The sequence below is a fragment of the Castor canadensis genome, chromosome 1, assembly GCF_047511655.1.
Source record: "Castor canadensis chromosome 1, mCasCan1.hap1v2, whole genome shotgun sequence".
NCBI lineage: Eukaryota > Metazoa > Chordata > Mammalia > Rodentia > Castoridae > Castor > Castor canadensis.
Window position 1 is genome coordinate 30,978,213 of NC_133386.1, and position 27,975 is coordinate 31,006,187.

General features: G+C 37.8%; 1 protein-coding gene and 2 pseudogenes across 1 annotated transcript; all 3 read right to left on the minus strand.

The window, feature by feature from the left end:
- Positions 1-160: 160 nt before the first annotated feature.
- On the minus strand, positions 161-4,034 carry LOC109687523 (trace amine-associated receptor 6-like; annotated as a pseudogene).
- Positions 4,035-5,873: 1,839 nt separating this feature from the next.
- On the minus strand, positions 5,874-7,254 carry LOC109687511 (trace amine-associated receptor 7a-like). Its single transcript, XM_020165417.2, has one exon. It carries the CDS (start codon positions 7,252-7,254, stop codon positions 6,223-6,225), a length of 1,032 nt encoding a protein of 343 aa, XP_020021006.2. The 3' UTR covers positions 5,874-6,222.
- Positions 7,255-13,085: 5,831 nt separating this feature from the next.
- LOC109687524 (trace amine-associated receptor 6-like) lies at positions 13,086-27,227 on the minus strand (annotated as a pseudogene).
- Positions 27,228-27,975: the final 748 nt, after the last annotated feature.

Consider the following 27,975-nt stretch of genomic DNA (forward strand, 5'->3'; position numbering starts at 1 on the left):
ATATTACAATGGTTTAATAGTTTAAAATTCCTATGACTTTTCCCTGGATAATATGAAAATTAATGTATTTCACCAGTTTTTAAAAATTACATTCATTTCTTATATTTAATTTCATCATAAATTCCTAATTCCAAAAAATACTTAATCTGCCAATTGGTGGTTATACTTGTTCTGAAATCAAATTTAGAGTTGAACTAATTTTTAGAAGTTTCCCATCTAAAATTTTATGGCTTTCCCAAACTGAGGATAAAATGAAGTATAAGTTGAAAGAGTCACAGCTGAATTCTACTAAGTTCCCCAGTAACAAATGAATAGGTAGGTAGATAAATCCCATAACAGTTTCAATTAATGCGTTAATTGTACAGGGTAACCAAGAAATAATAAATGTGCGACCCACAGAGTTTTAGCTGCTTTTTCCTTTCTCTTTTAGCCATACTGGCTTTGAAATTCCTTGAGAATAATACCAGTTTTTTAATATTTTCAATTTTTATCCTCTTTTCTAACCACAAGAAATTTTATCAAAAGTAGGTATGAAAAAATTGAAAATTTATGAAAATTCAATCTTGATTTACAACTACCTGCAACTGGATAATTCCTCCAGCCCATCATTATAGACACCTGTGTAGAACACAGAATCACTGTACACCAGAGGCAGGACCCAGGAGATGACAATGCAAATTCCTGACACAAACACCGTGAACTTGGTGGGATAGACCAGAGGATCAGTGACAGCAATATACCTGTCGATAGAGATGAAGCACAGATGGAAGAGAGAAGAGTAGCAAAATGCCACATCACAGCATGTGTGGAAAGCGCAGAAACTTCTCCCAAAGTACCAGCAGCTCTCCACAGACCTGACCATGCTGAAGGGCATCACAGCCACTCCCACACAGAAGTCAGCACAGGCCAGAGAGGCTATGAGGAAATTGGCTGGTGATTGCAGCTGCTTGAAATGGAGGATTGAGGTCATCACCAGGAGGTTCCCAAACACAGCCAGCACAGTCCCAAAGCCAAACACTGCATATACCAGATCACCCTGTTCAGAAGTTCTGCTAATTTTCAATACTGCTTGGGGAAGAAGTCCCAATCAATCCAGTAGGATGCCAGAGGGTATTATCAGATATAATCTCTAATACAATTTTTCAATTTTCCATTTTTATAATAAATTACAAAGGCTTATTAGAACAACAATAATTATACTGCACTGCTTTACTAGGGACTGCCTTCAAGTAGCAAAACACCCATTTCTTATTTGATAATATTCCATTGTGGACATAAGTATCTTTTATTTTTTTTTAACTTCTAAACTCCTGTCACATAATTATCATTATGTATTTTTGGACAAAGAATTCTTTTTCCTTTGTGTATACACTTGAACTACTCCTCTGTTCCCAATCATGACTTAACTACCTTACTGAGTTTTTAATTTTTTTTTACAAAGATGCAAAAGGATGCAAACTTTAAATCAACTTGTCTCTTCCTATCTTGTTAAGAGTCATTTTAGCATCTCTTGTGGTTGCCAACAAGCAGAAAAGACAACATGCAATCGTGGATACTTGACATTGATGAAATATGTTTCAGAAAAGCATTAAAGAACTGCAAGTGTTATGACCCACCAGCATTTCTGAGTTGCTGATAGGAAGGAGATTGTTTCTTTTCTCAGAACATTGTCACTGAGAGTCCGTATGAAATATCTCTCCACCAACATGGCACATGGGCAGTGGACACTGACTACACATTCACTTGTGGATCTTGGTGATTGGTTTTACTGTCCGCTGTGTTTGAAAAAAGTGCCAAATATGACTAATTAGCAGAAAGTAGGAACATGGGAATTTGGTTGCACTACCAACTCTGGAATGGTGGAAAACTGTAGAAAAAGGAAAAGCACCCCAGCCTTTCTGAAGGAAAATTCAGGAGTCTTAGCAGTACAGTGCAGTGAACTTGAGTGAGAGGAATTTTTATTAATCCAACTGGCCATTAAATCACTAATAAATAAAATTAATATTCTTAACCATATATTTCAGATTCCTCCAATTTTTTGTGGAATTTTGTGAAATGATGTCAATTGTTTATGTAGGCAAAACCCTATAGGAGGATTTCTGAACCTCCTCTCTATTGACATTTGAGTTCTGATAATGCATAGGGATGGGAAATTGTCTTGTAGGTTCTGTGGCATTTATAAGCATCCCTGCTGCTACATAGCAGTAAAATGCTCCCTGTTAAAACACCCTAAAATGTCTCCAGACATTGATGACATTTTTGGACAAAATCAACTCCCTTCTCCCATCAAGATCATTGCTTTAGGTGACAAAAAACATACTCATTGATACCTGCCACTTTTGTTAGCGAAATAACTTTGTATCTCCCTCCATCATTCTGAGATTTATTCACTAATTCACCTACTCAAAACATTTAGTAAATGTCTGTAACTGGGTATAAAGTAATGAATAAAACACCTGTGATCTGCCTGCTCATAAACATGATGTCTTGAGAGGAAAAGAGTCCTGAAACAAATAAGTAGAGACATGGATATATGAGTACAAATGGTAGTAAGCGCTATAAAGGTGAAAGACAACACCTGTGATAGTACAGTAAGCACAATGACAGGCAGATCCAGAAAAAGGACTCTCTAAAATTAGGACAGACAAAATGTTGCCTCAATATTTGTAGAATTTTAACTATTTTGCGTTTTTATTATTTCATCTAGGTTCAATAGAGGAATCCAAGTTAATTTCTACTTTCTTATTTGGACTTAGTTAATAAAGAGCACCTCACCCAGTGCTGAGATGAGATATAGTTGGAAGCTCTTCCCAAGGCCTCTAAAATTCTTGACATTCGACTCATGTACTGTTGTTCATGAGATCATCTTCAGTAAATGGCTTTGTAGCATGTCAGATCAAGATTTGTCTGATTTCCTCTTTTCCTGTGGTTTATGATTTTTAACACCCAGGACAGGATTCACGGGGAAACTTTTGATTCTTGCTTCAACTAAAGTTTTCACTGTCATTTCTGCAGTAGACTCTTACTTTGTAGGTTACTAACTCCTCAAAGACATCCCTAAAATAAAAGTCCACTTACTAGACCATCCCCCCAGTGACTAAAAGTATGAAACCTTCCTCATTATGACCAGTGTTAGAAAAGAATGTGATAATGACACCTTGTGGTTTGCAGTGCACAAACTCAGACTGTTAATGAGAATAAAGGGAGATATGTGTCTTGTAACTTGCCCCTGTGGATTAGAGGCTAGAGGTAAGCAAACACAAGGCAGGGACAAAGTATTCATAAGTGAAAGGCAGTAAGTGTTGATTACATACAATCAATTTATCTAAGTAATGGTCTGTGCAATTCTTAAAGTCTATCAATAAGTGAATCAAGGTCACAACTTTTATTCCTTAAGGAGAAGAGAGTGGAAGAAAAAGAACAAAATACCAGATTTAATCCTTCACATAAAAATTCAGAAATAAATTCATTAGACATTTTAATAGAGCAGGGAATAGACAGCCATGGATCTATAAGAACAGGCCAGTCTGATCCAAGGGAGCAAAGTTGAGCCAGTGCTTAGAAAGGAGAAGTTACATCATCACAGATATTGGAGCAGATGTGGGGGAAGCTCCAGGATGACCCTGCAAGGCCCAGGCTGGCCCTGTGGAGAGTCAGACACTGCAGGAAGAGGACCAATACCTTACATGTATTCAGAAGAATGATTCACATTACTTAAAATACGTCCATTAAACTAAAACATAAAAACACTGGTTTTGATCATTCTAAAGGTAATTTTTGTCTAATACTTTGTGAGTTTACCATTGCAGTTTAATGGTTGGGTGGTAAGGAGAATGTAGAAAAATATAACATTTATAGTTTGTGAAATTTTCTGCCTTTGAATTCAATAACCAACATCCTACAGTTAGAGACAGTCCAAATAAAACTCATTCCCATGAAAGCTTACACAGAAATACCACAAAACTATCACGTGCAATGTCTTCACCTTTGATAATGATAACCACCTTGATGCACAACGATCCACACAGAATCATATTTACTTAAAGTGACTATGGACATTTTTTCCCATTTTTATTAATACATATTGATTGTATGAATTAATGGATAAATTTACATACATGTGTATATCATGCCATGAACAATCTTATACAAACTCATTAAAATATTTTTATTCTTAAAGGAAACACTTATTTTTTCAGCTAACATTTATTGACTAAACGTTATGTTCTATGCATAGTGGAAGGTCTGGCTGGAGGCATAAGGAAGAAAGGACATTCGCCTGAAGAATAATTTTTGAAGGAAATAAATATGCAAATCAGATCAATCATTAGAAAGTAATGTGATAGGTGGCTCCTAAAAAGAGGGCAACTACATAGAAATACATTTACAATTTTTATGTTTTAAACTGTTGTACATGGAAAAATAAAGGAAAATTACCATTACCATTAAATACATGAGCTACTAAAAGTACATGCAATTTATAAACATGATCACATTGTTAATTATAATAATTAACTTGCATCCATGGAAAAACACGATTGCAATTTGTAATCTCAACAATGCCTATGTGAATGGAGGGATTTGAATATGCCAGTCTTATTTGAAAGAAGAGGCAAAAATGAACCAAATGATCAATTGCATGGTTTGTACACTTGAAAGACTACTAAAAAAGAGGAATTACTACTACAAGTAAATTGAACTGCAGATTAGAGGTACTTATTTGAATCTAGAAGCTTTGTAATATTAATCAGATATCTTAAACACTTTTGTTTCAGCTACATTGTCATTAAAATGAGGCAGTATGACTATTCTAGTATAATAGGATTAGAAAAAGTTCCTCTTCCTGAAATCACTAGAGTCAAAATAAATTAATTTATGGTGTTTAATGTCTGAACCAAAGAACTGTGAATAAAAATTACTAATTAGATCAGGATGCCTTTAATCATCTTTTTTTTTTTCATGGTATGGGGTTTGAACTCCAAGCCTCCTGCTTGACTAGGCAGGCTCTCTACCACTTGAGCCATTCCACCAGCCCAAATTTAATTATGTATAAGTCACATAAAGACAGTTTCTCACAAACACTTTAAAATCAGAAATAATACAGTGTCTAGGGAAAGCTTTGCCATTTCAAAGCATCTGTTTTATGATAAAAGGAATCCTGAGTATTTCAAAATAAAAATTAGAGAAAATAGAAAGAACATTTTGGTATGTGTCTGTTCCTTTGCCAAGAGCAATTCATCTCTGAAAGGCCAGCTGATTTTATCCACTGTGAAATTGTATAACTAGTTAAATTCTCTGTTTTTCCTTGGAAATTACTTTTGGGGCTCCAACTTTTGTGGTGGCTTCATAGTATGCCTTTCATTTAATGGTTCTTTTAGCATTTGAACATATCTTTAATTTAAACTTTCATTTGTACCCTTGAAAACTTTTGTAAATTTTTAGAACAATTAACAAAATTAATTGAATAAGTTAATTTAGAAATAATGTTAAATGATGAATGATAATCTTAAAATCTCTGATTATATGGCAACTTATAAAGTTTCTGAGCTTTAATTTATCTTATGAGTGTGCTTATTCACCAGGAAGTAGTTCATTGAATGAATCAATGTTGTTATTTATGACACTAATCTTCTTTTCCATTGTAGACAATTGAACTGATATTATTTAATAGATTTATCTCTTGATTTATTTTTCCTGATCCTGAAGTCAGCTCAGGACACAGTGCAGACTCACATTTTGGCCCTCTGTGAGCAGAGCCAGTACCTCTCTAAAATTCTCTTAGTTTCTCTTAGATTTTATTCAGAAAAAATTACACATGAATAGAGAGAATGTATGCCCAAGGATTCAATTAATATAAAGTAATAAAAGCCAGGAATCAGAATTTTAAAATACTAGAGTATAGCCTTATATATATTTTCTCAAGTATATTACAAGAAAAGTGCTATTAATTAGACACACAGAAGAGCTAAGAGAAAACTAAACAGACCAAGATCACAGATATAAATGACTATTGGCATCAGGTTCATGGTGTTTCAATTACAATGGGGATTTAATTTCATAATTATCAAAGTAAATTACACCTGAATTCAAGTGTTTAGGTCAGGTTGAAATACAAGTCAGTAATTTTACAAAAGGAGATCTTGCCCGTGTATAATCAGTTCCTTCCCCAATCATGAGTCTACTGTGACTTTCTTTTCATTTCCCTCAGTGTAAATCAAGACCCTACTCCAGAAACAAGTTTATTGATGTGGAATCATCTCCCAAGATTTTGCCAGTGACAATCAGTTTGATGGCCTTTCGAAACCAAGGGTAAAAGAAAGCATAGATCAAGGGGTTCATTGCTGAGTTGTAGTAAGCAATCCAAACTAAGATTTCATACACGCGTGGGGGTGTGATGAAACCCAGGAAGGCATCAACTATGGAATCAATGAAGTACGGCAGCCATGAAATGAAAAACGCCACCACCGCAATTCCCAGCGTTTTTGCTGCTTTCCTCTCCCTCTTGGCTACTCTGTCTTTGTGGCTGTCTGATGACTTTGCAGTCTTATTGCTCAGACTTTCAATTTTCCTAGCCTGTTGTTTGGCGATGAGGAAAATCTTGGAGTAAACAGTTATCATCACAAAAGTGGGAATGAGAAATATTAGGAAATTTACCAAGACCCAACTTTGATTCACCGCAATTTGACAGCCCCCCACACAGGTGAGGGCACTCACCAGTTCCTCCAGCCCAGCTTCATTTGCCCCAGTGTAAAGGAGGGAAAAGCTATAGGTAATGGAAAGGAGCCAGGAGAAGGCGATGCAGGTGGCAGAAACAGAGGCAGTGAACCTGGTTGGGTAGATCAGGGGGTCAGTGACAGCCATGTATCTGTCGATGGAGATGAAGCACAAGTGGTAGATAGAAGCATAACAAAATGACCCTTCAAAACAAGAGTGAAATTTACAGTAGCTCTCCCCAAAGTACCAGCAGCTCTCCACAGACCTGACCATGCTGAAGGGCATCACTGTCGCTCCCACCAAGAAGTCAGCACAGGCCAGAGAGGCAATGAGGGAGTTGGCTGGAGAACGCAGCTGCTTGAAGTGGAGGATGGAGGTCATCACCAGGAGGTTTCCAAACACTGCCAGCACAGCCCCAAAGCCAAACACTGCATAGAGCAGCAGGCGGGGGCCTGAGGAGTAGGAGGTTTTGACACAGGATCCATTCAGGTTCTTGTAGCACAGTTGGACAGCAGCAGGAGAGGTCAGGTTACCACTCATGATTCTCTGATTTGATTGTTGAGAAAACAATTCAATTGGCCAACATTCAATGTGGCCAAATATTTTATTCTGGTTTTCAAAAATCCTCAGAAAAGACATGTCAATAATTGGTACCACATTTTGTTTCTTTTTCTTGTACCTATAGTTCTTATTCCTGTGTTAGAATATTAATATCCTCATCTCATTAAGTGATTTCCTTCTTAATTCACAAGCAATCAATTTTAATTATTATGTAAAATGCTATTTAGTTCTACTCAAAATATATCTCTGCATTACTTACTTTTTTAAGTCCGAGAAGTATTTTTGCTCAAAAGCAGTGGTTTATTCTGTGATGCATGTTTGAACACCACCTTTTATTAGTGCTCCTACCTAATTTGACAAGCCTAAGGCCCAAAGTACCCCTTTCCCTCAGGATGCAGCTTAATGACTCCCAATACCTAAAGCCCCTAAGAGTGAATCCCCAAAGTGCCAGGTGAGGCTAGTAAGAAACTTTTCCTTAACTACCATGTTTATTCCAAAAGCAAGTTTATGTCCTATTGCTGATGACATTTGACCTTCTTATGAGATAGGAATGGTAATGATTCCTATCCTGACAGACCATTGATTGTAATTTGAGAACCATACCATTGTTCTTATTATTGGACATTATTGCTTTCTTATTTTTGTGAGAACTGCTTATTAATGATTCTCAATATTGAACATCATTAAAAATATTTCAAAAAGGCTCTTTATCAGCAATGGAAGGGGTTGAACTGACCAAACTGAAGTACTTACAGTGGGAATACATGAAGAAACCCCTTTGAACATTGACTTAGAAATTAATAATGAAAGATAGGTACAGTGTGTATGTGGGTACATGTGGGAGGGTGGAGGGTGAAAGATGGAGATTAATGGTTGATAGATTTCATATACTTACACAAAATAGAAAAATGAAACCTTGTAATTGCTTTAATTAGTGCTGGAGGGGGTCGAGGGGAAGAGATGGTGTGGGTGATCTAACCAATGTACAATTTTTTTTTCTGCTCATCAGGTGTTTTTATTTTATTTTTTTATTATTCATATGTGCATACAATGCTTGGGTCATTTCTCCCCCCTGCCCCCACCCCCTCCCTTACCACCCACTCCACCCCCTCCCTCTCCTCCCCACCCCCTTGCTACCCGGCAGAAACTATTTTGCCCTTATCTCTAATTTTGTTGAAGAGAGAGTATAAGCAATAATAGGAAGGAACAAGGGTTTTTGCTAGTTGAGATAAGGATAGCTATACAGGGAGTTGACTCACATTAATTTTCTGTGCATGTGTGTTAACTTCTAGGTTAATTCTTTTTGATCTAATCTTTTGTCTAGTTCCTGGTCCCCTTCTCCTAATAGAAGGAAAGTACCTCAACATTATAAAAGCTATATAGGACAAACCTACAGCCAGCATTATACTAAATGGAGAAAAACTGAAACCATTCCCTCTAAAATCAGGAACCAGACAAGGATGCCCACTGTCTCCACTCCTATTCAACATAGTACTGGAATTCCTAGCCAGAGCAATTAGGCAAGAAGAAGGAATAAAAGGAATACAAATAGGTAAAGAAACTGTCAAAATATCCCTATTTGCAGATGACATGATCCTATACCTTAAAGACCCAAAAAAACTCTACTCAGAAGCTTCTAGACACCATCAATAGCTACAGCAAGGTAGCAGGATATAAAATCAACATAGAAAAATCATTAGCATTTCTATATACCAATGTACAATGTAAGCCTATTTAGAACTATCACAATGAACTCCCCCCCACCATACAACAAATATATCCTATTAAAAATTTAAAAAGCTCCTTATCCCTTCTAGCATTGATCTGTGTTAAATAAATAAAATATAGTCATGTTTATACCTATAATTATCCAGGCTTGATTTCAATAATACTAATTTGGTAAAGTATGGGAATAGACTAGAAGGTGTTCCTTATAAAATTAAACAAGGGAATAGTAAGTACAATAAAAGTAATGCCTTCTAATGTTAGTTTCTTTGCTTTAATGGGAACAATTGGAAAGAGTTTTTTTTTTTTAATACAGGATAGAAAGGATCTTCAGAATATGAAGATTCCAATATTTGACTCCTTTTCACCTTGGATAAATTTTCCTTTCCTCTTAAAACCCTAGAACAGAATCATTTTAAGCTCTGCACAAATTTGTCTGATGAATGAAAAATTGACTTTTTGGTATTGAGATATAATTTATGTATGAAATTCCCTTGCTTTTTGAGTCTATGCCAGAGAATTAAAAATTTTTCACTATCTCTAACATATGAGCATATACATTCCCTTTAGTCAAAAACTAGTCAACACAGTGTGTTATTATCTTTAATATCTGCCTATTATGTCAAAAGGTAATATGTTTTGAATTATATTTTGGCCCAATGAAAAAATAACATACTTTCATAATCATTCTAGTAACTTTTCCTTTTTCTATTAATTGAAAATGTTCTACTTTATCATTGGAGACATTTTCTTTATATTTTGGAACCTCAAGAGGATTTTATTTATAGCTTTTTTTACTATATGAGTATGATGGACAACATATGGTTTAATATACATATTCAAAGTAATGTAGTTTGTTTAGGTAACAATGAAAGTATCCTTTACCTTTCCTAGTTTCCTTTTTTGTGACTAGAACATGAAAATGTATTTTTATTTGTAATAATATTAATACATTGTTCAATACTGTAAATATTTTTCTAAGCCTTTAGTGATTGGCAATTCTGTAAATCATATTTTAGATCTTCATACTTTTAAATGCAACACAGATTTCTAAAGCCAATTATGTAAAATAATCAGAGCTAATGTTGATGGATATTTGTCAGGAAAGGAAAATTTCGGGTATCCTAGTCATTTCATTTGATCCTCTAGTTGACTCAAGAAAAACCCATCAGAAGCCTGAAAGCATCCTTTTCAATCTGCCTCAATGACCTGCAGTTGTCTTAGAGCCTTCAGCTTATTGTGTAGGATTCCAATGAAATAAATTTAATGTGTGGTCCAGCTTCCCAAATCACCAGCTCTAATGTACTCTTTCTTCACAGTTCCTAGCACTGACACCGTTTCCTACTCCCAACCCCTTGGATTGAGGTCAAGTCACTGCTGTCTATTTCCTGCCTGGGCCCTGGCACTTCTGACTTTGCCTGTGTTCCTAGATTCCACAAGGCTCAGGTTGGGTTCTTCCTGGTCTTCTGTCTCTTCCACACACTGTTCCTAACCCTGAGCTGGACACCCCCTTTGTCCTCTTCTTACAGAATTGTCCAGACACAGGATCTGTGCCTACCTCTCTCCTTCCTTTCCAAGAGAAAAAGCCAAACAGAAAATATTTCCTTTTCCATCTCCCAAATACTCCTGACCAAAGAACAGTGACTAATAAACAAGGTAAGTAATGAGGAAGGGGGTTGTTTATTGAGAACAGATCTGAACAAAGTTAAAGTTTCCAGAAGACTAGTGCTCAGAAAACCCAGTGAATCTGAAAGAATTTGCAAGCTCCCATTTCTGTTATCACTCAGACCCTGTGCCACTGGCAAACCTTTCTTTCTGAGTCCTAGTGTCTATGTGTTCACTCACCATGCCTTCTGCCCACTGACTCTGTAAAAATCCATATCAGTATGGTTCATTAGGAGTGCCATCTTCTTGTTCCTCAGAGCAGATGCTGTCAGGGCTCCTCCCCTGGCTGTCTCACCCTCTTGCTCTTTGTGCTGTGCTCCACATTGGCTGACTTCCAACAACCAGCAACAGAATGTTTTTGCCTGAGGTCTTTCTCTTATACTTTGAGCCAACATTACAAGTACAACGTAGGTGGTGAGATCTGCAAAGCTGATAGTTCTACCAGCTGATGTATGAACTCCCAGGTCTGTTCTGAAGCAGGCAGGATGACTGGAAAGTCTGTGCTCACTCTTGTGGCCAGTGTCACCCCGCAGAAAGCCCCCTGATCTCTCCCCTGCTGGGAGCGACTTTTACTGGCTCTTTCCCTTCCAAAGCTCTCTCTCCCACACTCCTTCATTTCATAAGGGAACTTCATTCATTGGGATTTATTTTCTTTGGGTGAGTTGCTGGGGACTCAAACTAAGTTTCTCTCTTATTTTTCATCCTGATTGATTGCCTATATCTTAATAAAATGTTCAAATGAATAAAATCTTATCCATAATATTTGATTTTGCTTCTCCAACTTTGTTATGGGACACCAACATAAAATGAATAACATGAACAAAGTGATGATTGCTATGATGGACACATGTATAGATGGCAGTGGACAAACAATATGGAACAATTCCTTTTACCCAAGGACATACAGGGAAAGTATACCAATGAGGTGCCCTTAGTGTTGGGTCCAGTGAGTTGAGGCAAGAGATGGAAGGTGAACCAGGGCAGGGATATCCAGAAAGAGAAGAAAGAGTGTGCCAAGCCTTGGACATGAGTTGATGCAAGGGATCACCAGCATTGGTAAGAGGTGTTGAGATGCTGTGGCCTGAGCATCATGTATGGCATAGCATGTGATGAAAGTGAGGTGAACAGAGGGTTAAGGCTGACCACACCTCAGTTCATCTTGCCAAGTAGTTTGGGTTTATGCAGAGGTCAGTGTGTGGGAGGGGAGAGGACAAAAATATACTTGGAGACAGGTGTGAATGCTAGCTATCACACTCAGGTTTGCTATAAATGGAGTTTGTTTTTCTGCAATCACTTAAATTTGATTATAAGCGCGTATACTCCCAAGTGTAGGAAATTAACCTCAAGAAATTTACAGTGTTCCCCTTTTCCCTAGGAAAGCACGGGAGCATGTTCCCATGCTCACGGCCGCCATGTTAGTAGCTGTGGATTCTCCCTGTGGTCTGTCTCTGGGATGCATTTTTCTAACTCTAAGAAGTGAAGACTTAGCAGCATTTCCCCTGGGAGAAAGACAGAAAGAGAGGTGCCTCTTGTGGCCTTGTGAACTGAAGTTTCCTCTTTCAGCCCAAATGCCACAGGCCTCTGCATCCTGGACTGTTGCTGATGTGCTGTGCTATGTCTTCTTCCTACTGCTGTAAAAGCATTAAATTTTAAAGGAGACGTGATGTTTAAGACTGGAGACCTTCAAAATCTTCTCTTCTTTCTAAGGCCTTTTCTGCCAGTCAGTGACTTTAATACACCCACTTTGTTCTTGTGTTCTAATTTCTTTTGCCAATCACCATGCCTGTTTCTATTCATGTAATGAAAGACATTAGATAGACTTCTTCCAAACATACTCCTTCGTCATCCTCTGATGTTTCTGAAATTGGTGGTGACTCTTGCAACACCATTTCAAATCTCAAATGACTCTCTCATGGTTATGACCAAATATCTGGGGCTTTCTATCAGCATACAGTACAGATATTTACAGTATGAAGCATCTGCGAAAATGTCAGAATGGCCTCCACATCTGGTCAAGATGACTCTTGGGTATAATCCCAGTTCTCTGTGCTAATAAGAATTGTGGCACTCAAGATGAACTCCACTGTCTGCAGAAAGCCTTCCTCTTCACTCATCCTTTACTGAGCTCTCAAACTTCTCTTCCTACAATCCTCAGGACTTTATTTTACCAAATTAACAAACAGTTATTTTAATTCTTATTATAATACTTAGTGATATGTTCCTGGAGCAAGTGCATCTTGTAACTTGCTCTTGGTAGCTTCCATAGCTCCTGACCACAGCACGTAATACTTAGTGAAGAAGAGCTAGAGGATCTTAAGGACCTACTGCACAGCAATTTTAAAATACTTTAATAGCAGTAGGATTCAGTCCTTAAGATACATCAATCACTTCAAGTTGTAGCTCCTAATACATTACTATGGCTGAAAGTTAGTTTTGTTATTTGAAAAGTAATATGCCACAGTTACATAATAAAAAGATATTTCCTTTAAATTGAAACAAGCAAACAGAAAACAGTTGCTTCAATGCTCAGATTGAATTGAGATATAAGAAATAGCAATTCAAATTTTAATATATTTATCTTATTACAAACACTTAAATGGTATAATTTACAAGGCAAATCTGCCCCCTTCCACACACTGTCTGTTATACATAAAATTGGACTTTGCAAACATATATATATGAATATTCATATGTGGGAGCCAAATAACTTAGCATCTTTTGTAATTCATATTAGAGTCATTTTGTTTTGTTTTGTTTATAATCAAAAGATATATTAGGACCATCTTTCTACATCAATTTGTACAGAACAAATTTGGAGTTTGAAAAACTCCAAAACATACAATATGAGTCCTGTCCCGAGCCTGAAATGGCTGGTGTATGAAGCTCAGAGTTGAGTTAGGAACAGGAGATACAGAAAGACTAGATCCTGGGCAACAAACTGCTGGAAGCAAAAGGTACGTAAACCAGTCCTGAGGAAGACACAGGGGTAAGACATTGGCAGGGAAAGGAGAGCCAGACCTTTGCAAGACTCAAAAGTGAAGCATAAATGGAGGTTGTGGAGGGGAAAATAATTAACCACTCACAAAGCAGAAAGTGAGCAGATTCCAGACAACTGGGAAATAGAAACTTGTGTGGACTGTCATTTGCTAAATAATGTTTCTATTCAATGCTTCAAGATGTTCATTTCACCAGGAAGCTACTAGAATTAAGGTTATGCCCTGGAATTCAAGTACTACTCTCCTCTCCAATTTAATGTCTCTTATTCATGCACTATATAATAACTGATGTAACGAATGGGAAATTATCATTATATCAACAAATTGCTCAACTTCAAATTTAGCCTGATTTAAAAGATAAATTTATGGCTGACAAGTTTTCTTTTAGTTCCTGCTAGTTATGATATGATTTATTACTTTCCTAAAGCAAGGATAAAATAAAGCATAAATCAAAGGATTTAGAGCAAAAATATAGTAGCCAAACCAACAAAATATCTCATAAACACAGGAAGGTGTTATAAAACCCCAAAAAGTATCAGTGATTGAATCAATCACATATGGTAACCATGAGAGCAAAAATGCTACCACAGTGATTCCCAGGGTTTTAGCTGCTTTTCTCTCTCTCCTGGACACTCTAGTTTTATATACTCTGCTTTGCTACTAATATTTTCAATCCTTTTAGCCTGTTTTTTAGCAGCTAGAAAAATATTACTATACAGAATTATCATAACAGAGGTAGGTATGAAAAATAATAGAAAATCTATGAAAATCCAGTCTTGATTTATTACAGGCTGACAATCTCCTACACAGTTGAGGGCATTGGATAATTCCTCCAGCCCATCTTCATAGATACTTGTGCAGAACACAGCACCACTGTACACCAGAGGCAGGACCCAGGAGATGACAATGCAAATTCCTGACACAGACACTGTGAACTTGGTAGGATAGACCAGAGGGTCAGTGACAGCAATATACCTGTCGATAGAGATGAAGCACAGATGGAAGAGAAGAGTAGCAAAATGCCACATCACAGCATGTATGGAAAGTACAGAAACTCCTCCCAAAGTACCAGCAGCTCTCCACAGACCTGACCATGCTGAAGGGCATCACTGTCACTCCCACACAGAAGTCAGCACAGGCCAGAGAGGCTGTGAGGAAACTGGTGGGAGAATGCAGCTGCTTGAAATGGAGGATGGAGGTCATCACCAGGAGGTTCCCAAACACAGCCAGCACAGCCCCAAAGCGAAACACTGCATACAGGATCATCCAGGAGTACGGAGTAGGGCCCAGGGGAATAGGGAGTTTTCACACAGGACCCGTTCACATTCTCGTAGCAGAGCTGCAGGGTTGCAGATGGCATTGAGTTGTTCCTCATAGTGAGGCTGCTTGCATGTGCAGAAGTTCTGCCCTTTTGCCAGTCACATAAAACAGAACAATTTTATATTTCCTGAAGAGAGAGAAAAGATTCTTTAAACTGGATACCCATTCTATAGTCATCAAATCTTATTCCCTCTCACATATCTATTTCAATTTTAACCTTTGAACCAATGAAATAATTGGGTATTTATTTTAAAGATTCTATACATATTAGTACTTGTTGTCATTATTATTCCTATTTTTCAGGATATAACTGAGAAACAAATTCTCTAAATCAATAAGAATTTAACTTCAAGGAAATCTGCAGACTTGCTATTCCCACAAATGATGTCTCACCTTGCAATTCCTCAGTGTCTTTTATTACCTGGTCTTGTTGCCTGGCATCTTCCTCTTAGACAAAGTTCTGATATCTGATTGGATTTGTTATTTATAACTCAGAATGCACAACTTCCACCCCCATGGCTGTGTAAGCAGAGACAAAACTCCCAGGAAGCCCAGCCAATTCACACACACACACACAGCCTTCCTAAAGTGGAGTCCCTGAAGTGTAAGGTGTGAATGATGAGAAGAAACTGAAGTTTGATAATTTCCACTGAAAATGTAATGTCCTGTGTAGATAGCCTCAGTGGTAAATCCAACAGGGGAATATGAGAAACGAAAATGAGAGGACATTCTAACTTAAAGCAATGTACAGAACTCCTAACTGGGCATGCTCTTCTCCTTATGACAGGAGACTGATCTGACAATAACAGTATGATGTACTTCAAACTAAATACATGTTTAAAAAAAAGTAAGGTGAGAAATGACACAGGACAATGAATATCTGGGGTACATGAAAAGACTTCACTGAAGATATTAAATTGGAGCCATGTTTAGAAGGATGGATGGAAGGTATTAAGGTAAAAAAAATAGGGAGAAGTTTCAAAGTTATGCAGTTTTTTACATCTTATCAATCACTTTAGATTTCATCCTATGCTTAGTGCTTGGAAACAGAGAAAATATCTTCATTGCAAGTGAAATCTCATCTTCCATAAACTCAGGTGGGCCACAAATATATAATTTTCTTGATTTTTCTGTAGCTTATCCTGAATTTTCTTACAAACCCCTGTCTCATGGGAGACAACAATCTTAAGCTCAGAGGATTTGGTGTCCCACTCTTTTCCCCCAGGGATGCATCTGACTTCCAGGATGAGGTATGGTCTTCTGGCTTCATATGAGTAGATGTAGATGGTCTATAAGTTCCATCTCCATCTCCTCTGAAATGGCCACATTTATTGCAATATGAAAAGGATTTTCACAGTTCCCTAAACTTTGTGGATGTGCTTAATATACCTGCTCTAGGCCTTGGAAGGGCAATGGTCACCTTGAAAGGGTAACCTCTTTTGCATGTAGTCCAGAGCCCTCTATGTGGCTATTTAGGAGTTCGCTGGTTTGGCCTTTTCAGATTTCAGAATCAGTGACCTGTCATAATCAATCTTCCCTCTAATTGAGCATTCTTAATTTTGCTTTTCAGGGCCCTTCATTTTCTGTGAAAGTTTAGAGATTCTGCTCTAAACTTTTTTTTGCCAATTTCCTCTCACTCTTTTCATGCCTTCTTCTTCCTCAGTTCCTGCTAATTACTCTGTGTCTGTCCAGGAAACTGAAACATTCTGCAGTCCTTCAAACTCTGTCTCTTCGCAGTGTCTTGATATTTCTGAATCAATATGACATCAGAGGGTCCAACTGACATTTTACACCAATTTTCTTACAATCTTGGTCATAGTTCATATCTAACAGCTTTTCATCTACCTATTTTACAGATACATGCTGCCTAAAACATGGTGGGAATCCCAAAGCATACAGGTAGCACCTATAAATCACAATGCACATTCAAGTGAACAAAGAAGACATCTTTTTTTTTTTTTATTCATATGTGCATACAAGGCTTGGGTCATTTCTCCCCCCTGCCCCCACCCCCTCCCTTACCACCCACTCCGCCCCCTCCCTCTCCCCCCCACCCCCTCAATACCCAGCAGAAACTATTTTGCCCTTATCTCTAATTTTGTTGTAGAGAGAGTATAAGCAATAATAGGAAGGAACAAGGGTTTTTGCTGGTTGAGATAAGGATAGCTATACAGGGAGTTTACTCACATTAATTTCCTGTGCGTGTGTGTTACCTTCTAGGTTAATTCTTTTTGATCTAACCTTTTCTCCAGCTCCTGGTCCCCTTTTCCTATTGGCCTCAGTTGCTTTTAAGGTATCTGCTTTAGTTTCTCTGTGTTAAGGGCAACAAATGCTAGCTAGTTTTTTAGGTGTCTTACCTATCCTCACCCCTTCCTTGTGTGCTAAAGCTTTTATCATGTGCTCAAAGTCCAATCCCATTGTTGTGTTTGCCCTTGATCTAATGTCCACATATGAGGGAGAACATACGATTTTTGGTCTTTTGGGCCAGACTAAACTCACTCAGAATGATGTTCTCCAATTCCATCCATTTACCAGCGAATGATAACATTTCATTCTTCTTCATGGCTGCATAAAATTCCATTGTGTAGAGATACCACATTTTCTTAATCCATTCATCAGTGGTGGGGCATCTTGGCTGTTTCCATAACTTGGCTATTGTGAATAGTGCCGCAATAAACATGGGTGTGCAGGTGCCTCTGGAGTAACCTGTGTCACAGTCTTTTGGGTATATCCCCAAGAGTGGTATTGCTGGATCAAATGGTAGATCAAGAAGACATCTGTTTTTAATGCAACCAACATCTTCACAGTACCAAAAAGATTTGACCAGCTCTTGAATCTAGTTGCATACTGGAATATTGTCAGTCATTCTCAATACAACTTCTGCTTATTCCTTCAACTCTACACTTTTGGGATTCATGTTGGAATCATTTAGACCATTTCATTATTTCCCATAAGACTCACACTATTTTTCTTGATTTTCCAAACTTTTGTTCTGGAGTTTTTATCTGGACATTTTTTACTATTTTTAGTAAACTAATCCTCTTTTACAGTTTTTAATCTGCTGTCAAACTTAATTTGAACTCTATGTCAGTATTATTTTTTTTTTGCAATCCTTACCAAAATTTATTTATTTATTTATTTTTTTATTGGTTGAGATGGGTTCTTTTTTTTTTTCATTTTTCTTTTATTATTCATATGTGCATACAAGGCTTGGTTCATTTCTCCCCCCTGCCCCACCCCCTCCCTTACCACCCACTCCACCCCCTCCTGCTCCCCCCCCTCAATACCCAGCAGTAACTATTTTGCCCTTATCTCTAATTTTGTTGTAGAGAGAGTATAAGCAATAATAGGAAGGAACAAGGGGTTTTGCTGGTTGAGATAAGGATAGCTATACAGGGCATTGACTCACATTGATTTCTGTGCGTGGGTGTTACCTTCTAGGTTAATTCTTTTTGCTCTAACCTTTTCTCTAGTTCCTGGTCCCCTTTTCCTATTGGCCTCAGTTGCTTTAAGGTATCTGCTTTAGTTTCTCTGCGTTAAGGGCAACAAATGCTAGCTAGTTTTTTAGGTGTCTTACCTATCCTCACCCCTCCCTTGTGTGCTCTCGCTTTTATCATGTGCTCATAGTCCAATCCCCTTGTTGTGTTTGCCCTTGATCTAATGTCCACATATGAGGGAGAACATACGATATAAAATCAACATAGAAAAATCATTAGCATTTCTATACACTAACAATGAGCAAACGGAAAAAGAACGTATGAAAACAATTCCATTTACAATAGCCTCAAACAAAATCAAATACCTAGGTGTAAACCTAACAAAAGATGTGAAAGACCTCTACAAGGAAAACTATACACTTCTGAAGAAAGAGATTGAGGAAGACTATTGAAAGTGGAGAGATCTCCCATGCTCATGGATTGGTAGAATCAACATAGTAAAAATGTCAATACTCCCCAAAGTAATCTACATGTTTAATGCAATTCCCATCAAAATTCCAATGACATTCACTAAAGAGATTGAAAAATCTACTGTTAAATTTATATGGAAACACAAGAGGCCACGAATAGCCAAGGCAATACTCAGTCAAAAGAACAATGCAGGAGGTATCACAATACCTGACTTCAAACTATATTACAAAGCAATAACAATAAAAACAGCATGGTACTGGCACAAAAACAGACATGAAGACCAGTGGAACAGAATAGAGGATCCAGATATGAAGCCACACAACTATGAGCAACTTATCTTTGACAAAGGAGCTAAAAATATACGATGGAGAAATAGCAGCCTCTTCAACAAAAACTGCTGGGAAAACCGGTTAGCAGTCTGCAAAAAACTGAAACTAGATCCATGTATATCACCCTATACCAAGATTAACTCAAAATGGATCAAGGATCTTAATATCAGACCCCAAACTCTTAAGTATTATATTTTTAAGTTCTAGAATTTTCAACTTATTCCTTATAGATTTCAATTTTCTGCTGCAACTTCTCTTAAAAGATCCATTATCTGTTACTCGAACACCAAGAACACTTGCAGGTCATTCTTTCTACTTAGTGTTCAATTATTTAGTCCTCTTTCATGAAATGATTTTTTTGCCAGTAGCTAATGGTAATGAGGTATAAAACTGAATGCCATTGATTACTTCCAGACAAGATTTAGTTTCCTTCACCTTGGCCAAGTGTAAGCAGATCCAGGTTGGATTTCTCTTTGTGAACACGGTCTATTTCTGATTGTGCTTTCTCAGAGGTTTCCACCAAAATCCTGGGATGTTTATCTTGATCCTCCCTCTGCAGCAGACCCTGAGTTAAAGTTTTTGCCATGCCAGTCATGTAAGACTTCCAGGCCTCTTCTCAGAAACCCACCCAGCAACACACACAGACATACAGACATAGAACATAAAATAGAACACTGGTGTCGGGAGGGCTGCACGTTCCTGGTGGGAAACATGAACGCCTGCCTGAGCCAGAGTGTTTATTTTAATAGGTCAGTACAAAGAAAAGACTCAGGTAAAAATCAAGCTTTAACAATTCTTGATGCAAGGTGAAAGGAATGAGGTTTGGTGGGCTAATTTTCCTAAGGCTAATAAAGCTTAGTTACAGCACATCAGCTCTGGAATCATCAAGGCACACAGGACACCTTATCTAAGGTATTGATTAACCTGGCATCAGAGTCTCCTAACAGTTCTGGTACTTTATCTAGTTTTGCATCAGGGGGCTGGTATGCGGACACAGCAGGTTGTATTCTTCAAGGAGATGTGAGAACAAAGGTCAAGACTCCAGGTGCTGGGCAAATTATGGTAGAAGAGGCTGTGCAAACTTCTACATGGAGAGGCTGTGCAAACTCCAATATTCCCAGTCCAGGGTCATGCCTGGTCCCCAACATCTGCCCCTACTCTATATCTTAAAAGCTCCTGATGCATTTCTATGTTTAATCCGAGGAGTTGCCTTTTGATCTTTTGAGTTCCGACTGAAAGTAAGCAAAAACAACAAATCATTAATAACACAATGTCAATGAAATACCAAAAGGAATATTTTAGAGTATTAAAAGGGTTAAATCCTTGCAATTCATCTAATATAGTTTTTGCTATATTTGCAGGAGCAGTCGTTTGATCGTGTGCTCGCTGCATGGCTGAAATTTGTTGTCTTAAGGCTGTGGTTAAGGTAATTGTTGTTATTTTCCCAGGCTCCCATGACATGTGCTCTAAAGAGTTTCCATGGGAAGTCTGCGGCATGGTAGGTGCTGCAGTGACACAGATATGTTGGAAGCCTGCATGATACAGTAACAGAATTTCATCTCCCATAGCCAGCAAAGCAGCTTCTAGAGAATTTAACCAGGTATCAATTTTTTCATCTATATAAACTTGTTGTTGAAAGGCATAACTGACATTTGTGGTAAGGTATTAACTTAATGAGCATTTTGAATGCTTTGGGAGAGGGCTACTGCAACAGTAGCCATGGTAGCAATAGCAGTGATGGCTGCCACAATGCCTGCTATCAAGAGCCCTACAAATCTTTTTTCTCTTACTAATAATGATTTTATTTCTTTGACAACCTGTAGTCCTCTATCATGATACCATGATCCTGTGAAATTTGTAGGTACCAAGATATAGGGGCTTTCTTTTACTATAAGTAGGCTGCCATTTATGTAATTATCCACACAAGAAGTTAAATTGCAATTAGAACAAGAGATATCAGAAATAGTTCTATTTTTAGAAATGTTGATTGATCCAGCCAATTAAGCAAAAGGATGGTGAACACAAGCTCGCAAGCTTTTAATAACAGAGCTGCCTGAATGGATAGCTAGATTGATATTAGCAGTAGCAGCTCCTAGTTTTCATATATCCAATTGAATGGTTCCTCCGTCTGATCCCACAAGAGGGGAGGTCCAATACCCCATAATATAGTTTCAGAAGTGCCATTATAAGACCAATACACAGGCTTATATCCTGTAATATTAATAGCCATTGGAGAAGCAAATATGCATTGTTCCCATGAGGCTCCCTTATAGGGGCACTAGGGATTGTGTTTGTCATGACAGTGGGGAATGTGAGGTCAATGTGTAGCATTACATGACTCAGTGGCATTAAAGCCAAAAACTTCTAGTTTTTTTTAATCAAGAAACTGAGTACCATTCCATAATGGAGCATTTTTCCAAATAGGCATGAGAGGGAGACAATAAGGCAAATTCCCCAGACATATGGGTAAATGTAAAATTATAATTAGTGAAAGTAGGAACCAGGTGTTCGCTAGAGTGACCTCCTACCAACTCAGAGTCATTAGTAAAAACTGATATAGAAGGACTTTTCCAGGTAACCCCATGAAGCAGAGGTGGATGAGGCACAAAAGCCCATTGTAGTAAGTTCTGAGCCTCTGCAGCATTCACCTGTTGACTAATGACACTAATCATAGCTAGCAGAACAGCAGGAGTTTCTTCCTGTCCCCAACCCTTAATACATTCTTGGCCATATTCACCAAGCATTTTATTTGACCCCAAGTTGGGGGGGTAGATAACCCAGTTGTTTTACTGTGTTTGTCAAGGTGATGAAGTTATCTCTTGTAGGACCTATAAGGGTGGTTCCTTATTGCTTTCAGTGATAGGATCTCCTTCGCTTTGGTTTTCGGAGGGCCTGGGCTCTTCTCCTCCTCCATCAGGTGGAACTTCTGCATCTGATGGCTGATGGGTTCCATGCATCTTCACAAACCGTGAGGATACCCAAATTTGGCTTTCTGCACCTTCAGGAAAAACACAAGCATAGCCTCGGCCCCATAACAAGACTGGGCTAGGGCCTTGCCAGGACCCAGTCATTACATCTTTCCACAATACCTGTGGCAAATGTTGTTTATTACGATGTTCCCAATGTTTCTTAGCTGGAGTAAGGCCATATTCAGAGCAATTTAAAAATTTTAAAGTAAAAAGAGCTTTGTTAATTTGAGTGGCCGGGGAGCTGTCTCCCCCTTCTTGTTTTTGTAATTGAACTTTTAAAGTTTGGTGAGCTTGTTCCACTATAGCTTGGCCTTGGGGATTGTAGGGTATGCCTGTGGTATGAAGAATTTTGCAGGAGGAACAAAAAGCCTTGAAGGTAGTAGATGTATAGCTTGGACCATTATCAGTTTTAATATGGAACGACTTGCTCAATACAGCAAAAGTGGCCAAACAGTGATCTATGACATGGTGTGCTGCTTCTCCTGATCTTGGAGAGGCAAAAACAAAACCATAGTAAGTATCAATGACAACATGGCCGTAACGCTGTCATCCAAAAGATGGAATGTGAGTAACATCCATCTGCCATAGTGATAGAGGACGAAGACCACGAGGGTTAATTCCCTCACTGGACACAGGCAAATAAGGAGCACATTTTGAACACGACTTACCAATCTGATGAGCTTGTTCTCAGGGGATAAGTTTTAAGGCAGGATGTAGCCAATTTATATCACCTAATACTGTTTGAAAATCATTTAAGGTTTTTAAATTATCTTTATGGATTTCTATTTTTTGGGGGTGGATATACGTCCCTCAATAAGCTGTCACAACTATGAAAAGGGAGATTGTTTTTGTCCCTTATCTGGAACTACAATAAGGTCCATCTGGCCAAATTAAATACAACAAAAGAAGTTTAGAAGAAGTGGGCTTACCTGGACTATAGATGATATACTGATAATTTAAAAATGCTGCAGAATGTCAACAGACAACAGTTAAAGGTTTTGAAAAAAGCCAACAAAAATAAATATTTAGAAGGCTGACTCAATTGAAAATAGGTACCGGGTAATTGCAAATGCTCTGAAGGACCAAGACTGAGAATGAAAAGACTTAGAATAGCCATGGTTAAAATACTGAAAAGCAGTTTGGGAATTGTCAGAACATTTAGTTATTTTCATTGCAGACTGTATTTTTAGGAGAATAATTATGACTGATATATTAAAACAGCAGCACTAATGCTCCTTGTTACAATTAGGAACACGTGGATACAAGCTTGTAAAAGTCTGGCATTGTTAACTTTAGATCTCTTTAAATAATGAAGCCAATGCCTGTGATCCCAAATAGCCTTATTTTTTGATGTGTAGTTACATTTTATACATATACAGTAACACTTATTTGACTAAAAGTAATATAGGCCAGGTCTGAAGTAGCAGGATTGCTCAAATGGCACGGTTTTTCTGAATGTTACTGATTATAAACAGCACACCTGCCAAAAGTTTCATTAAGCATTTTATATGTCAAAGGCTTAGATGTAATGCTTTTGGATAAACAACTTTAGCTGGTCAGTTAAATGTGACACTTTTGGATAAAAGAGAGCTTTAGCTCACCATTTTACGTAAACTGACACTTATAACTTTGCAAATGTTTGTACCATATTTAGATAAAGTCTAGACACAGAACACAGTTATAAGGTGGTCATTTAAGAAACCTTTGCATGAGCAAATATGTAAATGAACTCTGATTTAGTAGTACTAAAGCTTGACAAGATCAACAGAAAACACAAGTAGTTACTTTGATAAAAATCTTTCCCTATAACAATTTTTTTGTAGATGTCACTCGGAGCAGAACAATGTTAAAATAGCCTTGTTATTTTATGGACATAGAGAATTAGATTTTAGTCTGACATGACCCTAAAAACATTCTTTTAGGCAACTCTTAGATTATAGTCAACTTTAACTTTATCACACACCGAAGCTTTTTATTATACACTTTTAAAACTTGCTCAGACCTTCATACAACATACTAACCCCTTTGATGGTTTATCCTTATCCTTCCTCTCCATATTTGAAACAATCTTTAGGATAAACCCTTCTTTACAAAATCCTTTCTCATCTAAAAATGTACCTTTTTTCCTTTAACTTTTTCCCAAAATATACACTCAATACCTATCTATATCCTTTTTGCTTGTTCACTTTGTAACTTGTATTTTAAAATAACTTTTATAAGAATTTTAAATTTAAATAAAATTGTTTTTTCAATAAGCCTTAGTTTTAAAGACACCTTTTGTTAATAAATCTAATTATAAAATAATTGAATGTAAATTATACCTATGACAAAATGAAACAGATTAAGGTTACTGTCCATAAAATAATGCCTGTAACTAGTTAAACCTGATTAACATAGCCTTTAAAAAACTGGTTTTTCACAGACATGAAGACCAGTGGAACAGAATAGAGGACCCAGGTATGAAGCCACACAGCTATAACCAACTTGTCTTTGACAAGATGGAGAAAAGACAGCCTCTTCAACAAAAACTGCTGGGGAAACTGGTTAGCAGTCTGCAAAATACTGAAACTAGATCCAAGTATATCACCCTATACCAAGATTAACTCAAAATGGATCAAGGATCTTAATATCAGACCACAAACTCTAAAGTTAGTACAGGAAAGAGTAGGAAATACTCTTAGGTATAAGTAAGAACTTTCTCGATGGAACCCCAGCAGCTCAGCAACTAAGAGATAGCATAGATAAATGGGACCTCATAAAACTAAAAAGCTTCTGCACAACAAAAGAAATGGTCTCTAAACTGAAGAGAACACCCACAGAGTGGGAGAAAATATTTGCCAGCTACACAACAGACAAAGGACTGATAACCAGAATATATAGGGAACTTAAAAAACTAAATTCTCCCAAAACTAATGAACCAATAAAGAAATGGATAAGTGAACTAAACAGAACTTTCTCAAAAGAAGAAATTCAAATGGCCAGAAAACACATGAAAAAATGCTCACCATCTCTAGCAATAAAGGAAATGCAAATTAAAACCACACTAAGATTCCACCTCACCCCTGTTAGAATAGCCATCATCAGCAACACCACCAACAACAGGTGTTGGCGAGGATGTGGAGAAAAAGAAACCCTCTTAACACTGTTGGTGGGAATGTAAACTAGTACAACCAAAATTTGTAGGCTACTTAAAAAGCTAAACATTGATCTACCATTTGATCCAGCAATACCACTCTTGGGGATATACCCAAAAGACTGTGACACAGGTTACTCCAGAGGCACCTGCACACCCATGTTTATTGCAGCACGATTCACAATAGCCAAGTTATGGAAACAGCCAAGATGCCCCACCACTGATGAATGGATTAAGAAAATGTAGTATTTATACACATTTTATGCAGCCATGAAGAAGAATAAAATGTTATCATTCGCTGGTAAATGGATGGAATTGGAGAACATCATTCTGAGTGAGGTTAGCCTGGCCCAAAAGACCAAAAGTCGTATGTTCTCCCTCATATGCGGACATTAGATCAAGGGCAAACACAATAAGGGAATTGGACTTTGATCACATGATAAAGCGAGAGCACACAAGGGAGGTATGAGGATAAGTAAGACACCTAAAAAACTAGGTAGCATTTGTTGCCCTCAACACAAAGAAACTAAAGCAGATACTTTAAAGCAACTGAGGCCAATAGGAGAAGGGAACCAGGAACTAGAGAAAAGGTTAGATCAAGAAGAATTAACCTAGAAGGTAACACACATGCACAGGAAATCAATGTGAGTCAACTCCCTGTATAGCTATCCTTATCTCAACTAGCAAAAACCCTTGGTCCTTCCTATTATTGCTTACATGCTCTCTTCAACAATATTAGAGATAAGGGCAAAATAGTTTCTGCTGGGTAGCAAGGGGTTGGGGGGAAGAAGGATGGGGGAAGGGACAGGGGTAACAGAGGGGGTGGGGGAAGGGGGGAGAAATGACCCAAACATTGTATGCAAATATGAATTTAAAAAAAACCTGGTTTTTCTTAAAAGTAGAAGCAGAAGATGTAGGGGAGAGAAGAGAACAGAAGTTATTGTTTTTCTTTACAATAATTTTATAATAAAAATCCTCCTAAAGATGTTTAAATATATGCATATGTAAAAAAGGTTTTAAAGTATGCATGTCATAAATGTTCATTTAAGCATGCATAGATTCAAGAGCTCAAGAACATGTAAAAATTAACTAAGTTGCCACAAGTACATTGATTACTTATTTTTTCAAATTTTTTTTAAGAGCAGATTGAGAAGTGTCCCATTCTGTTCTTTTAGGACTCATTTTGGGCAGCTTAACAGCTGAGGCAAGAATCAATTTTAGGAAAGTGTTTTAGGTCAATCCCAGTTTTTAGTAAGACTGTTGCCATAGCTATCAGTTTTTTGTCTCTAATAAGTTAATCGCACAATAGACATACACAAAACTCACACAAATACATTAATATACACAAAATTTACACAATGAAACACAAAACAATTACATTAATTTCTAGTGCACTCTTAGACATCGAAGACTTAACATTTACGTCTAGTTTTAAACATACATACATAGCGATCTCTTTCTTTAGATCTAGTTTGTCCCATATTTATTACTCCCGACTATATTCAGAATTTCGCTCTCCCCTTACCTTATTTTCCTTGTGGACATGTCCTTCTGAGAGCATTCCCTTGCCTTATCCAGTAAGTTCTCTTGTAGTCAGGCCCCAAGGATGGGCGCCTCTTGCCCTGGCCTGCATGAGTATGCTGTGTGAGCCTGACTAAGAGCAATGGGGAATGAGAAACAAAACACACACAGACTTACAGTCATACAACATAAAACAGAATGCTGCTGTCAGGAGGGCTACACGTTCCTAGTGGGAAACATGAGCGCCTACCTGAGCCAGAGTGTTTATTTTAATAGGTCAGTACAAGGAAAAGACTCAGGTAAAAATCAAGCTTTAACAATTCTTGATGCAAGGTAAAAGGAATGAGGTTTGGTGGGCTAATTTTCCTAAGGCTAATGAAGCTTAATTACAACACAACAGTTCTGGAATCATCAAGGCACACAGGACACCTTATCTAAGGTATTGATTAACCTGGCATCAGAGAGTCTCCTAACAGTTCTGGTACTTTATCTAGTTTTGCATCAGGGGGCTGGTATGCGGACACAGCAGGTTGTATTCTTCAAGGAGATGTGAGAATAAAGGTCAAGACTCCAGGTGCTGGGTCAAATTATGGTAGAAGAGGCTGTGCAAACTTCTACATGGAGAGGCTGTGCAAACTCCAATATTCCCAGTCCAGGGTCATGCCTTGTCCCCAACAGTGTATTTCTGATTGTGTTTTCTCAGAGGTTTCCACTGAAATCTTGGGATGTTTATCTTGATCCTCCCTCTTCAGCAGACCCTGAGTTACAGTTTTTGCCATGCCAGTCATGTAAGACTGCCAGGCCTCTTCTCAGAAACCCAGCAATTGCATTATTCGTTTCTTAGGCGCTAACCACAGAGCAACTCAGAATTCAGAAAAAGCCTCAAAGGCAAAAGCATCAGCTTGCTGCACTGGCTTCTCTGCTCTTCCCCTGTCTCTTGGCCTCCCACACACTGGCTTCTCTGCTCCCTAAAATACAATTTCCACAAACCATCCCCCAAAACTTCTTGAAACTGTAGACACAGACAGGCCACCACTTTCAGCTTAGTCTCTGTGGGTCACAGCAGGAACAGATGCTGCTGTGAATACAGGAGTCTTTGGAGAAGGTCCAGCTCATTTTAACATCTCCCTTCTG

Bases quoted from the DNA above. Each gene is read 5' to 3' on its own strand.
- LOC109687511 (XM_020165417.2), bottom strand. From the start codon at position 7,254: ATGAGTGGTAACCTGACCTCTCCTGCTGCTGTCCAACTGTGCTACAAG.